Source organism: Sciurus vulgaris (genome assembly GCF_902686455.1).
Source record: "Sciurus vulgaris genome assembly, chromosome: 4".
In the NCBI taxonomy this organism is placed as follows: domain Eukaryota; kingdom Metazoa; phylum Chordata; class Mammalia; order Rodentia; family Sciuridae; genus Sciurus; species Sciurus vulgaris.
This window is the reverse complement of record NC_136464.1, coordinates 24,635,466-24,649,606: the sequence shown is the minus strand read 5'-3', so window position 1 is coordinate 24,649,606 and position 14,141 is coordinate 24,635,466. Positions and strand designations below refer to the sequence as shown.

Genomic DNA, 14,141 nt, shown 5'->3' with positions numbered 1-14,141 from the left:
CAGACATCTCTGTTTCCTGTTTCTTTACCCAAGAACAAAGGAAACCAATGTTATCTTCATCCCTGGGCCTTGAGCTCTGGATCTTTCCCTGATGCTCAGAGTTTAGCTGGTGCTTTTGCAATTCACATAAGTGGTGCTCAGTAAATATTTGTGGAATTCATGAAAGAATTATAAACTCCTGGAGGGGAAGGGGCTGTTTTTCTCCTCTCCATATCCTGCTCATTATGTTGCACACAGACCACCTGGACTCTAACTGCATGGAGGAGTACTATGTTGAAGAAAAACCAGCAAACTTGGGTTGGAGAAGCCCAGAGGGGATGCTGACTCTGCATCTTGCTGGTTGGGTGCAATTTATTTAACCATGTGCCTCTGTTTCCTCATCTGTGAAATGAAGATAAAATATACTCTGTCCCAAAGGCTGTTTGAGAGGTTGAGAATCACTCAACGTGGTGTTTAGTGCATAGCAGGGGTTCAATTAATATTTGCTCCCTGCTTTTCCTTATTTGAATTTACTGCCTGCTTTCATTCTGGGGGCATCGCCTGGCTTTGCTCTGGATACAGGACTAACCCTCCCCCTTTCTGCAGACCACACCCCCATCTCTTCTTTCTGATCTGGGTACTTGCTCAGCAGCCTGGGCCTTGTTAGGTGAGTTTGGGGGCATGGCATTCAGTTTTCTTCCCTGGTAATTCCATGCTCCCTGTTGGAAGGCTTTGAGTAGTGAGGGAGGCTGGGTGGGCAGGCTTCTTTCCTTCTTGGTTTTGTTTGCTCAGTACAGAATGTCTTAAGCCTAAAGGTTACATTATCATCTCTTCATGACTCTATTAATGTCCTGTGCTGGACTCCCAGGGAGAAGAAGCATCGGCCCCTAATTCTCAGCACTTTGACTTTTCTTTTGAAGAACGCTGGTGTCATTTCACAGAAGTGTGTTTCTCATACCTCCCCAGCAGTCTGTCTTGTTCATAAAATTACATTGAAGTTAGAGGAAGGGGTGCTTGGTCATATCAGGATCTCACCAGGGTGCCATTGCACAGAGGAAGAAGAGAAATTGTGGTACGATGAAGTCTTTCTCAAAGTGTGGTCCCTTGGTTACCACAGGAAGATTTCTGGACTCTATCCAGGCTCCACTGAGTCCAACTTGTGGTGGGTGAGGCTGGGGAACTTGCTCTTAACCAACCTTCAGGGACTTTTTGGCTCCAACCTACTCATGGTACTTGGAGAACATGACATTGTGGCACCTAATCAAGGCCAGATACTTCTGAGACTTAACCTTGAACCAGGCCTCCATTCTGAGCCTCTATTTCATTTCCTTATCTCCAAAGTGATGGCAGACAAGTAGCTTGATGCTATCTCCTGCTGTCATCTGTGAGTTCCTACCCAAACATCATCAATATCTTTTATTGACTCCAAAGTGATTATTTTCTAAGAACCTTCAAGACAGGTGTGATGGTGCACACCTGTAATCCCAACAGCTCTGGAGACTGAGATAGGAAGATCAAGAGTTCAAAGCCAGCCTCAGTAATGGTGAGACTCTAATAAACTCAGTGAGATCCTCTGTCTAAATAAAATACAATATAGGGCTAGGGATGTGGCTCAGTGGTTGAGTGCCCCTGAGTTCAATCCCTGGTACCCCCCAAAAAGAACCTTCAGTATGCTGAGCCTGTCTGTGAAGAGGACAGAGATACAAAGCATGATTCACCCTCAAGTTGTTCACAGTCTGGTTGAGACAGCAACACATGTAACATCAGAAACTTTTGAAATAGTGGGTAAGTGCTAAATTATGTGACTCAGTTTTAGAAAAATGGAACTTCAGAGCAGAACACTTTGATGGCCCGGGTAGTTCAGGGAGGATTTCTGAAAGAAGTGGGCTTTGGACTGTTTCCCAAACAATGGGCTGGTCAGCACAGGCGGTAACACAAAGTGACTGAGGCAATGATGTGACAATACCACATGGAAAAAGATGGAGATGTATGTTTGGAAAACCTCAAGGACCTTGGGAAACTTAAATTGCTTAAAGCAGAGGACAGGGTTTTTTTTTTTTTTAATTTATTTTTATTGTAAACAAATGGGATACACATTGTTTCTCTGTTTGAATCCTAAAATATATGACTGGGTGAGTATGCTTGGGCTAGACCATGAAGTACCTTGAAAGCCGTCTAAAGAATGTGGATTTCTTCCTTCTGCAGAAGGCACCAGTAAAGGTTCTGATCAAGAACATTTATGAATTAAGAGGCAAAATTGAAGCAATCTATCATGAAGATAGAAATAATATTTGTAGACGTATGGAAGGATGTGTTAATCTGGATCCACCAAGAAGCAGGCACTAAGATAAAACCAAATGCCCAAGAAAATTATTAGAAAAAAATAAATGCTTGTGAATTAAAATGGGAGAGAAGCCAGAAGAGAATGGGACTGAGATGCTGGCCTGACCCCAGGTGAAGAAGACAGATAGGAAGGAAGGTAGGAAGGCAGGCTGGAAATTCAGAAACACCAAAGGGAAATCTTCAAGTCATAGATCGTCACCTGTCAGTGGAGTCACATGTTACCCAGAAATGAGTCTGCCTTGGTATCTCACAGCACATGGCTGTGGTCTTTTGAATCAGTTGGATATCGTCATGGTGCATTCTCATGGAAGCTGCTGAAGGGAAGGACAAACTAAGGAGAAGTTATTAGTAACTTTATTAGTTATTAGTTAAGTTATTAGTAACTTTCTTTTGGATGGACTGCTTCCAGAATGTCTGAGTGTGGTGGTGCTGCCTCTAAGTAGTGGTCCTGCCCATTGCCCTGTGACCAGGTAACTTCAGCTCTTAGGTATTGGTTTAGATTAGGAAACCTTGCCCGGGCTCCCTTACCCATCCTCTAATTTTGGTGCCTCTCAACATTCCCGGCTTCCCTCTGTGTCCTCCACCTACCCTCGTGCAGGGAATTGCCTGTTCATTTGTACAGTTCCCCTTGGGAGACTGTGAGCTCCTAAAGGGCCAGATCTGGATCTTTAATTTCTGTATCTTCAGTGTGTAACCCAGTGGCCAGAATTTCACAGTTATTCAATAGAGGAAAGAGCAGGAAAGGAGAGAGGGAAAGAAGATTTAGGTTGTGGATAAGAAGAATTTTTTAGATCCAGTTGTTAGAAGCTTTGTTAGTTAAGTGGAAACTTTATCTCTAACATCTCTTCTTTCAACCTGAATTTTGTACTTTTTGGAGACTGTTCAATATCCCCAAAGGCTTGATATTTGGAGAAAATGAAGTGATCTGACTTGCTCCTACTAGGGCCTAGATGGTCATTCTGACTCATTCATAATAAATTAGCATAGTTGGAGCTTGGTTTTCTAAAACTTGGGTTTTAGATGTCCTGCACTCAGTCACCTGGACTTTTACAAGGTAACTTTGAAGATGAAAGGTCATTAAATGAAAGGGAGAAGAATTCTGTTGGATGTGTGTACATGGGTATGTGTGTTTGTGTGTATATAAGAGTATCTGACTTGTTGCTAGGTGTTTGGTTGGGGAGAGAATGGATAAGAATAATTCCCTGCATGTATGGATATTCCTTAGAAAACTTGGAATGGAACTATCATTTATCCCAGTTTTCCCACTTCTCAGTTTATAGCTAAAGGACTTAAAATCAGCATACTATGATGCAGCCACATCAATGTTTATAGCAGCTCAACTCACAATAGCTAAGTTATGGAACCAATCTAGATGCCCTTCAATAGATGAATAGATAAAGAAAATGTGGTATGTATACACAATGGAATATTAATCAACGTAAAGAAGAATGAAATTATGGCATTTGCAAGTGAACGGATGGAACTGGAGACTATCATTCTAAGTGAACTAAGCCAATTCCAAAAAAAAAAAAAAAAAAAGCAATCCTTAGCAGGAAGAGTGAAACAGGGGGTATTGCAATACCAGATCTTCAACTCTACTACAAAGCAATAGTAACCAAAACAGCATGGTATTGGTACCAAAATAGAAAGGTAGATCAATGGTACAGAATAGAGGACACGGACACAAACCCAAATAAATACAATTTTCTCATACTAGACAAAGGTGCCAAAAATATGCAATGGAGAAAAGATAGCCTCTTCAACAAATGGTGCTGGGAGAATTGGAAATCCATATGCAACAGAATGAAACTAAACCCATATCTCTCACCATGCACGAAACTAAACTCAAAATGGATTAAGGACCTCGGAATTAGACCAGAGACCCTGCAGATTATAGAAGAAAAAGTAGGTCCAGATCTTCAACATGTCGGCTTAGGACCAGACTTCCTTAATAGGACTCCCATAGCACAAGAAATAAAAGCTAGAATCAACCACTAGGATAGATTCAAACTAAAAAGCTTTCTCTCAGCAAAGGAAACTATCAGCAATGTGAAGGAAGAGCCTACAGAGTGGGAGAATATCTTTGCCAATCATACTTCAGATAGAGCACTAATCTCCAGAATCTATAAAGAACTCAAAAAACTCTACTCCAAGAATTCAAATAATCCAGTCGACAAATGGGCTAAGGAAATGAATAGACACTTCACAGAAGAAGATGTACAAGCAATCAACAAACATATGGAAAAATGTTCAACATCTCTAGTAATAAGAGAAATGCAAATCAAAACCACCCTAAGATTCCATCTCACCCCAATTAGAATGGCGATTATCAAGAATACGAGCAACAACAGGTGTTGGCGAGGATGTGGGGAGAAAGGTACACTCATACATTGCTGGTGGGGCTGCAAATTAGTGCAGCCACTCTGGAAAGCAGTGTGGAGATTCCTTAGAAAACTTGGAATGGACCCTCCATTTGACCCAGCTATCCCACTCCTTGGCCTATACCCAAAGGACTTAAAATCAGCATACTACAGAGATACAGCCACATCAATGTTCATAGCTGCTCAATTCACAATAGCCAGACTGTGGAACCAACCTAGATGCCCTTCAATTGATGAGTGGATAAAGAAACTGTGGTATATATATACAATGGAATATTACTCAGCCATAAAGAATGATAAAATTATGGCATTTGCAGGCAAATGGATGAAATTGGAGAATATCATGCTAAGTGAGATAAGCCAATCTCAAAAAGCCAAAGGACGAATGATATCGCTAATAAGTGGATGATGACACATAATGGGGGGAGGGAAGGGTTAGTGTTAGGGTTAGAGTTAGGGTTAGGGAAGGGGGCAAGTATGGAGGAAGGAAGGTCTGTATAGAGGGAAAAGAGGGGTGGGAGGGGTGGGGGGAAGGGGAAAATAACAGAATGAATCAAATAACATTATTCTATGTAAATTTATGATTACACAAATGGTATGCCTTTACGCCATGTACAAACAGAGAAACAACATGTATCCCATTTGTTTACAATTAAAAAAAAAAAAAAAAAAACAAAGGCCAAATGCTCTCTCCAATTTGTGGATGCTAACACATAATGAGGGTAGGGGAGGAAAGAATAGCAATTCACTGGATTAGACAAAGGGGAATGATGGGAACAGAAGAGTAGAATGATTTGTACTTAACTTACCTATGCTTATATATAAATACATGACCAGTGAAACTCCATATCATGTACAACCACAAGAATGGAATCCTAATTAGAATAAGCTATATCCCATGTATATTTAATATATCAAAGTCTACCGTACTGTCACGTACATCTAAAAAGACCAACAACAACAAAAATTGAAAAAGGACCATCTCCAACAACTGAGCCAACTAATTAAAATTGTATACCCAGTTTTTCATAATCTCATAATTTTTTATGGGAACATATGAAATGAATAGGAAGTTCTAATTCATCACTTTGAATTCTATGTATTAACAGGGCATCTCAATGTATTATAGTTTTTTAATTTTTATGCAGATACAAATTATTTATTCCTTGCTTCAGAATATCTGTATGACATCAAATATTTGGTATTTGAAAAAAAAAAAAAAAGACTAATTCACTGCATAGGTTACATACTCCTTGCTGTGTGCTGTAGGAATAAGGCGGTTTGGTGGATTCTGCTACTTTACAAATTGCCATGCCATTGATGATGTTTCTTGCAATTTCAATCAGAGAACACAATCTGGGAAGAAACCTCAGTCCTCCAGGAATGGCCTCCCACAAAAGTTAAGTGTCCCAAGCCAAATTTGCCATGGACTGGATTTGATCTATAATGGATTAAATCCTTGCCTTTTATCTTTTTCTTCGTTTACATAGGAGAAATAGAAATGGGGCTGATTGACCCCATGGAGTGCTGGATGAGAATAAATCTCAAAGCGAGCATTTTGTTGTTAGTTAAGTGCCATAAAAATGTTCAATATAATGGCTGATTATTTTTCTTTAATCTTAAATGGATACCTAGCATGGGAAAGTCCCATCTTGGTAGCAGAAATTCATTATCTCGGAAAGAGTTTAATGGCTGCTGTGCAAATGAACTGGGGGAAGTTAAATTGTGGAATGGGAAGGAGCCGAGAAAAGTGAAATGAGTCATGCATTAAATTTAGATAAACATGATTATGGGTAACTGGATTATCACGTGTGCAGGCAGGCGAGGTGTATTCCCACCTGTGTTTTGATTAAAATAGGCTCAGGTGTGGGCATAGCATTCTTAGAGAAGGTCGTACCTAAGCCACTGTCCAAGGCACTTGACAGGCAGGCAGGGCAATGTCTGATATTCGAACTCTAGCTAGAGGAGACCGAAGGGCACAGGAACACGCTCGCCAGCCCAAGACTAGTTCAGAAAACCACTAAGCCTAGCTCTCTGGCACACAGAACTGCTGCTTCTGGATGTCTTAACTTAAGCTGCAGTCAGGGGAGCAGTCCTGGAGTCCTGTGAAGTCCAGTGACCTGCTTACTGCATGGTGGGGCAGATGCCGCATGGTCAATGGCAGATGGCATCAGGGGGTGGTGGGGACTGAGCCTATTGCCATTCAAGTATTTATGCCTACGAAGGCCCTACTGATGGAAACACAAAGTCTCTTTGAACCCCTCTGTAGACAGAAAGAAGCAGACCCAGTTCCTTCTTTCCCTTTTGGGTCCAGTTCTGTATATCAGAGTCATCTTAGATCAAAAGCAAGTCTGTCCCCGATCTCTGGGTGACCTTGGTAATGAACAAAGCCAGCTGGCCTGGGCCTGACCTTGAGGGGGACAGATGTGGAGAAACAACTGTTGATGCCCAATTAATTCCTGTTGGCATGTTTTATTTCAAGTGCAGAGCACTGCCAGGATTAAAATAAATGCCTCCAGTTACAGGGATGCATTAAATTAATAATTTTCCCCCTTGCTTGATCCTCTAATACCCCTCAACTTAACGGATAAATACTAAGCCCTCCTCTGGGTGATACGAGATGCATTGTATCCTGCTACACAAACTAAAGTAAGCCTCCTTTTCCCTCTTTGTCCCTCTTCTCTGCCCTCATCCCACCCCTTGCAGGTCATACTGATCCTGACGAAGCTGTACGACTTCAACCTGGGGAGCGTGACCGAGAGTTCTCTTTGGCGGTAAGTGGATTAGAGATTCTTAAGGGCGGCACTGCTTGGGCTCTGGAGAAATGCAGGCTGAACAGTTGGAAAGCCAGTTTCAGAAGAAGCAGATCGGCCTCCTGGAAGCCCACTTTAATGCACCTGGTGGAACCAAGCGCCTCCTCCTCTGAATTAATTCCCTTAGCACTCTGCTCATATCTTCTGGGGCCGGTCACACATTCTTGGCACCTTGGAACCTCCTTGCTTCTATAGTGTCCTTCCATCTGAAGAAGGAGGAGACTGGCCAGGGAGGTCAGAGGAGCATGCTTTGAACAAAGGGTCCTGCCCAAGGTGTCAGTCTTGGCCTAGGGACAGTCTTCAGGCCTTTGCAGGTGGAAGGTGCTGTGGTTCTGGAGACCCAGATCCAAGTCTGCATGGTCATTTTCATGGTTCCTAGGCACTTACCTTTGGGGGCCCTTCTCCCATAAAATAATATTAAAATAATTCTACTTGATATTATAAAATAAAATATTATAATAATTGGTAGCAAGACAAATACCTTAATATCATCTATTAAAATTTTAGCCTAAAGTTTATTTCTTTTTATTTTAAGATAGCTTAAAATATTTTGGGGCTCCTGAAAATGCTCTGATTGCTAGACCTTGTACCTTCTATGCTTAGTGGATAAGACAGCCCTGGTGGCAGTGCTAGGGCACATGGGACAAGGGAAAAGAGGGATATGGGTGGGTGAAGAAGGACTTTAATGAGGCTGTGAAACTAGAAGTTCCTCTGGAGAGGGAATATATGCACACCCTTATGTACACCTCACACACACATGTGCACACGTTCACACTCAGACATGCTGATGTACAGTCATGCTGGGCAGCAGCAAGTTCCACCAGCCACTGTGACTGGTGCTTCACACGCTGTGCTCATGGCCGTGGGACTCAAGGGATTGTACGCTTTTCCCCTGCGTGTTAACCCTGGGAGAATACTATCACAAACAGCCATTTATCTAGCTGCCTCCTCATCCCTGTGCTTTGTCCTAAGAGTTGCCTGGGGTCTTGGATCTGAGGGGTCTGGGGTGCCAGATGCCTCTTCATCTGACCTGCTTGTTTGCAGAGAACTAGCCAGAGCTTCTTCCCCCAGGGAGGGAACAGTCATGGCATCTATTAAATATTTGGGGGCTAACTGCTCATATTGATTGAGGCCTGCCTGCTCTGCACAGGATGTCTCAGACCTAATTTTACTGCTCAGTGAAAATCGGCAGAGGCGTAAGTAGCCAGCGTGCCTGTAGCAGATGAAAACCCGACTATTTCCACTCACACAGTACTTCCCAGAGAATTAGAGCCCAGCAACCTTCCCGCATGCACCGTGATGCCATGTGATACTTTAAGCTTCACTCCTGTGCTGTCTGCTTGGCCAAATCGTGAAATAAGCCAGAAAATCCTAGACCGGCACCCCATGTTTCAGAAGAGGTTCGGTTAATTCTGGGAACAGACCAGGCAAACCCAGGGATCCTGGACTAGTTGCTGCATGCCTCAGTCCTGAAGCAGTGAGCGAAGGGCATGCCCACAGTCACGGAGGCCAGTGAATCCTCCAACACGTGTGGTATACAGTGTGGTGCTCCAGGGCTCCCAGGTGTCCACTAGCCAGGATTCAAGTGCCAGTTTGTCCATCCCATGAGCTCTGTAACCCTGTCCACTTTACTTAAGCTGCCTGTATTAGTATCCTGGGTGGCCATAACAAAGCTCCATAAACCAGGGGACTTCAAACAGCAGATATTTATCCTCTCACAGCCCCAGGGGCTTGATGTCTGTAGGCAAGAGGCTGTGGAGGCCGCACTCCCTCTGGAGGCTCTCAGGGAGAATCCTTTCTGGCCTCTTCCAGTTTCTGGTGGCTGCTGGCAGCCCCTGTGACTGCCTGCATCCCTCCCATCTGGCCTTCATATTTTCATGGTCGTCTCCTCTGTTTCTGTGTCTGTCCCCCTCTGTCTCTTATGATGACACTGGTCATCGGGTTCAGGTCCCCACCCCTGATAATCCAGGATGATCTCGTCACAAGATCCTTAACTTGATGGCATCTGCAAAGACCCATTTTTCCAATAAGGTCCTGATAAGGGTTGGGGTGTGGTCATACCTCTTAGGGGAGACGCGCCTTTCATTTCACTCTCTACACCTCAGTGTCCCTCTCTGAAAATTGGGGATAGCACCGAACATACCTTTGCACATTTTCCTTGCAGTTCTTCAGATGCAGCCACCATGCTGCTCCCTGGAGTCTTTACGCTCATCTCCTCCCACCTACAGCCCCCAGGGTTTAGGCAGATCCTTTGCTTCCTTCTCTTCTGCTCACGGGCCTCCTCATCAGTGAGACCTTTCCCCAGGACTTCACGGTCCGTTACTTGGCTACATTTTTCCTACTTATCCCTATCAAGCATGCTAGATCTTTACTTAATGATTTATTTATTGTCTACCTACAACCCACTAGCATCTAAGCCTTCAAGAAAGGGAGTTTTTGCATTTTAATTCAATGCTGTGCCCTCAGCACCTAGAAGAGAAGCTGACACACAAGAGGTGCTTAATAAGTGTTTGCTTGATGAATGAATTAGTGAATGGCTTCTTGTAAGGATTAAATAATAAATGTGAAAACACTTAGCACAGTAACTTACATAGGAAGTGCTCACTTCATTGTAATTATTAATGATTATTAGCGCCCTGGGTGTTTGTATAGGGTTTTCATCCCTTTATTGACTTTGTTGTTAAGGATCCATTGCTGCAGAGGTCTGTGTGAGGGAAATGGAGGACACCAAGGTATATTCTGTGTTCTCTGGGAATGAGCAGCGACTTTGAGGATGAAGAAGGGGAGGAGAGCGGATTAGAATGTTGTCCCTTGTGCCAACTGGGGGGAATTGGAATATCAATTTCTACCTGGTTGAAAATGGGGTTTTTGTTGTTGTTGTTGTTGTTGTTGTTTTGTTGAAAAGATGTTGGATTAATGGGAGGGATTGGCAAATGGCAAGTGGAAAAATGTCCTTAGTACAGACAGGGTGAAAGCCAGGCTGTACTGGCCTGCAGGAGAGAGGGGAGCCAATAGGAAGGAGAAAACAGCTGCAGGTTGGACTGGGTAGGAGGGTGTGGGTACCCCACATTTTATAGGAGAGCCCAGCCATAGGTGGTTCCTCAAAGTGGATATTATGGGCTTTGCCTCTGGATAAATATCTATGAATGAATGTGGTTTTGTTAGATTTCAGGGTGTTCATGGGTCTGATAAAGCCCAGCTTAGGGCTTCTGGATAGAGGAACAGGGGAAGAGACTGCCCCTAAACCTGTGGTTTTCCCACCTTGCTAGGGTCTCACAGGGAGTCTTCTCCTCCTTGTCTTCCCCATGCTTCCCTAAGTTCTCTCTCTCCCATCCTTTTTTTTCTGTACTGATAATGATGACATTTTACAGTTGGAGCCTAGAGCAGTATGATTTTCCTTCCTAATACAGTGGGCTGAGAAAAGAAACTGAATTAAACATGCACCCCTTTAGCTTCATGATTTGGCCCAACATGCTTAACCAACTTGAAATTGGACTTGGTGATTCTTCTTCAATTTTCTGTACGACAAGAGTAGCCCTGGAGGAGCAGCTGTCATGACAAGATGACACCCCCTGCCAGGTTTCAGTGTGATATAATTATTTGCCTCACTGGATTAATAATTCAGAGGTCTTCTAAATAGACAAAAGACTGACACATCAACTAGCAGCAGTCTCTGTGTCCTTGTGACATTCTTTCTGGAACTCTTTGGTGCTGTTCCACCAGGATGGTTGTGCAAGTTTGTCATTTAGCACAACCATCTGCTGGCATCCCTTAGTCCAAGGTCCTACACACATAGGCTTCCAGGCTTGGAGAATTAAGGAGGTGGGACTGGCTTTTCTAAAGGACTCAGGCATTTCCTGAGTTACCTAGGTCATAAGGCTGAGATTAGGAGATCTTTCTGCCTTTTATCTGAGACTACCGTGCTTGACACCTTCCTAAATGGAAACTCTGCAGCTAGAAACAACCTTACTATTCAAGTCTCCTTCATTCCCACCAAACACAGGCCACTGTCATGTGATGCACAGGGGCTGTGGACTCCAAAGAAGGGCTGCATTCTGTGCAGACTCCATGCAGTGATTAATCTGGTGCCATTGGAATGGGCCCTCTGCATGCTTGGGGGTGTGTGTATCTCCACCTCCTTTAGAGGCATTCATGGCCCTCGACCAGGGAAGTGGAAACTCAGATAAGGCCAGTTAATCTGTGGCTTGTGGTTGAATTCTTAGTTTTGAACATAAATCATGGTCAAGATTTATGTTTCTGACTGGCAAATCACTTCTTGGACTCTGTTCTTTATGTCTTCGACATTAGCAGTTGGGATAATGAATACCTTTCTCTATCTCAAAGAAACTTTAAGGTATTGTTTTCTGGAAAGAGATGAGTTAGCAAGCAATTGTCTAACTTCCATCTTCCCTATGCCAAATGCTTGCCTCTGTGAAAGGTTACTGAACGGGTCACCTTCAGATCGAAATAGACTGTGGCAGAGGAACTGTGTGGTTGAGGTCTCCATGGGTGTGGGGTCTCCACAGGAGCTTTCCTTTGGCCACTGGATTAGGGCCTCACAAAGATAAATTAATTTTCAATTGTCTAGGCAGAAGAGGAACCAGGAATGCTTCACAATGAACGGTTCCCCTTATTCGGTGGACCTTGGATCTTCACCTCCTTCCTCTCTTGCTTTCTTTCATCCACCCCTAGCCCAGCATTTGGGAGATAACCTGATCTAAGCAAAGCAACCCAGCTGCACTGACATTCCTTTGGATGCCTGGCTTCAGGGCCCAAAGAGGAAGGGCCTTCCTGGTTAGGGTGTTTCTGGAGCAGATAGATTCCTAGGTACCTGCTGTTGGAGACCTGATCTGCTCCGCCTCCCCAGGTGGGATGTCCCTTCTCTGCTCAGCAGTAGTTTCACATCCTTACACAGTAATGAAATTTGTTCTCAGTCTGTGAGCTTTTCAAGGGACCACATGCCTTAGTTGTTTCTGGACCTACAGTGCCTAGCCTGTAGGCTACATCTCATCAGGGTTTAGAGAATTAAATGGAAGTTTCCAGTATCCCCAAACCAATCTCAGCACCAGCCCTGCCTTGTCCTGTCCCTTTCTTGGTATTGAGTTGTCTTATTTTCCTGCCACTTGGGAATCCTGTGACTTTTCATCTGGTTCACAAGCTGTTGTCTGAACCATTTATTTTCTCCCTAATTGTTCTGTCAGTGACCTTTCTCAGGGATGGTGCTTTTTTAATAGAAAATGGAGACCTTTTGGATTTATTAATTTTTTGTTTGCCAAGAAAACCCTGATAATAATTGCTAAGACTTCCCAGAAGTTATTAGTTTACAAATTTTAATGACACTCATGATTTATTTATGTGCTTCCCTCCCTCTACAGCTGCTCACCCCAATTCCTTAGTGGAATTCCTACTGAATCTGAGTGAATTAATGGAAACAAAACTGCAGATTGGAATGACATTTTTTTGCTAGGCTGTTAATTAAAAGCTTTCCATCCCATTCGCTAGGCTCTTCACATGTGAGGTCCCGAAGGCTGGACGATACAGACTGTGAAATCCTCCCTTTAGGACTGAGACCTTCTATTTGCTTTCAGTGGTAATGAATCTAGTGAAAATGGAATGGGTCACAGAACATCCAATTGAACAGGTATTAACTGAGCATCTTGTGCTCATGACTGGGAGGTGCAGAGCGAGTCATGAGCATTATCCTCAAGCAGCACTTAGTTTGTTTGAAAGATGAGACTAATCTATGTGGGAAACATCAGTAAACATGTGAGAATACATATATATATTATATATATAATATATATATATATGCAAAGTGCAGTACCTTCTGCAATGAGTGGCACTGATCTAGAAATACTTCTATTATTATTATTATTATCACCCCACCTCATTCCATAAAGAATGCAAAATAGTTCTAGGAATCAGTTGGAGAGGAGCTCAACCTGGCACATATGTTTTGTTTAATACAACACATGTTTTTTCTCCACCAATGTGAGTCTCTGAAGAGGAATGACTTCAGTCACCCCTTGTTTTCTGTGGGGAATTTATTGGATGCAGGATCCCTTGTGGATACCAAATCTGTGGATGCTCAAGTCCCTTACAGAAAAGGGTGTACTTTTTGTATGTACCCTATACACATCTTCCCTTATATTTTAAATTAATCTCAGATTACTCATAATCTTAATACAAAGTAAAAATGCAGTATAAATGGTTGTTCCACTGTGTTGTTTAGGCAATAATGACAAAAAATCTGCACATGTTCAGCTCATATTAATCATTTTTTGCAAATAGTTTTGACTTACTGTTGATTGAATTGTCAGATGTAGAAACCGCAGATGTGGAGGGCTGACTGTGCTTCCTATCGTAATAGTTCCCAAAGTTTTCAGAAATACCTGGTGACAGATGATATTAAGTATGTGCAATGTATAGAAAGAGTGAGTCCTGTGTTGGATTTTCCTGGAAAAGAATCATAGCTGTGCTGCCTACTAGCTGCACGATCCTGAATAAGCAATTTTTTGATCTCTAGAAGCCTCAGTTGCTTATCTATATATTGGGATGGTAACTAGACCAAGTTTATAGAGGTTGTGAGGATTCAGTGAGATACTGGGTGGAATGCAAATACTAG

At 43.0% G+C, this 14,141-nt stretch overlaps 1 protein-coding gene across 2 annotated transcripts in view; it reads left to right on the top strand.

Moving 5' to 3' along the window:
* The window catches only part of SORCS3 (sortilin related VPS10 domain containing receptor 3), a 582,251-nt gene that overhangs the window by 169,994 nt on the left and 398,116 nt on the right, over positions 1 to 14,141 (top strand). For both annotated transcript variants that reach the window (XM_079135987.1, XM_079135988.1), the window contains exon 2: positions 7,410 to 7,477. In XM_079135987.1, the coding sequence (XP_078992113.1) occupies positions 7,410 to 7,477 (68 nt within the window). The remainder of the gene's footprint in view (positions 1 to 7,409; positions 7,478 to 14,141) is intronic.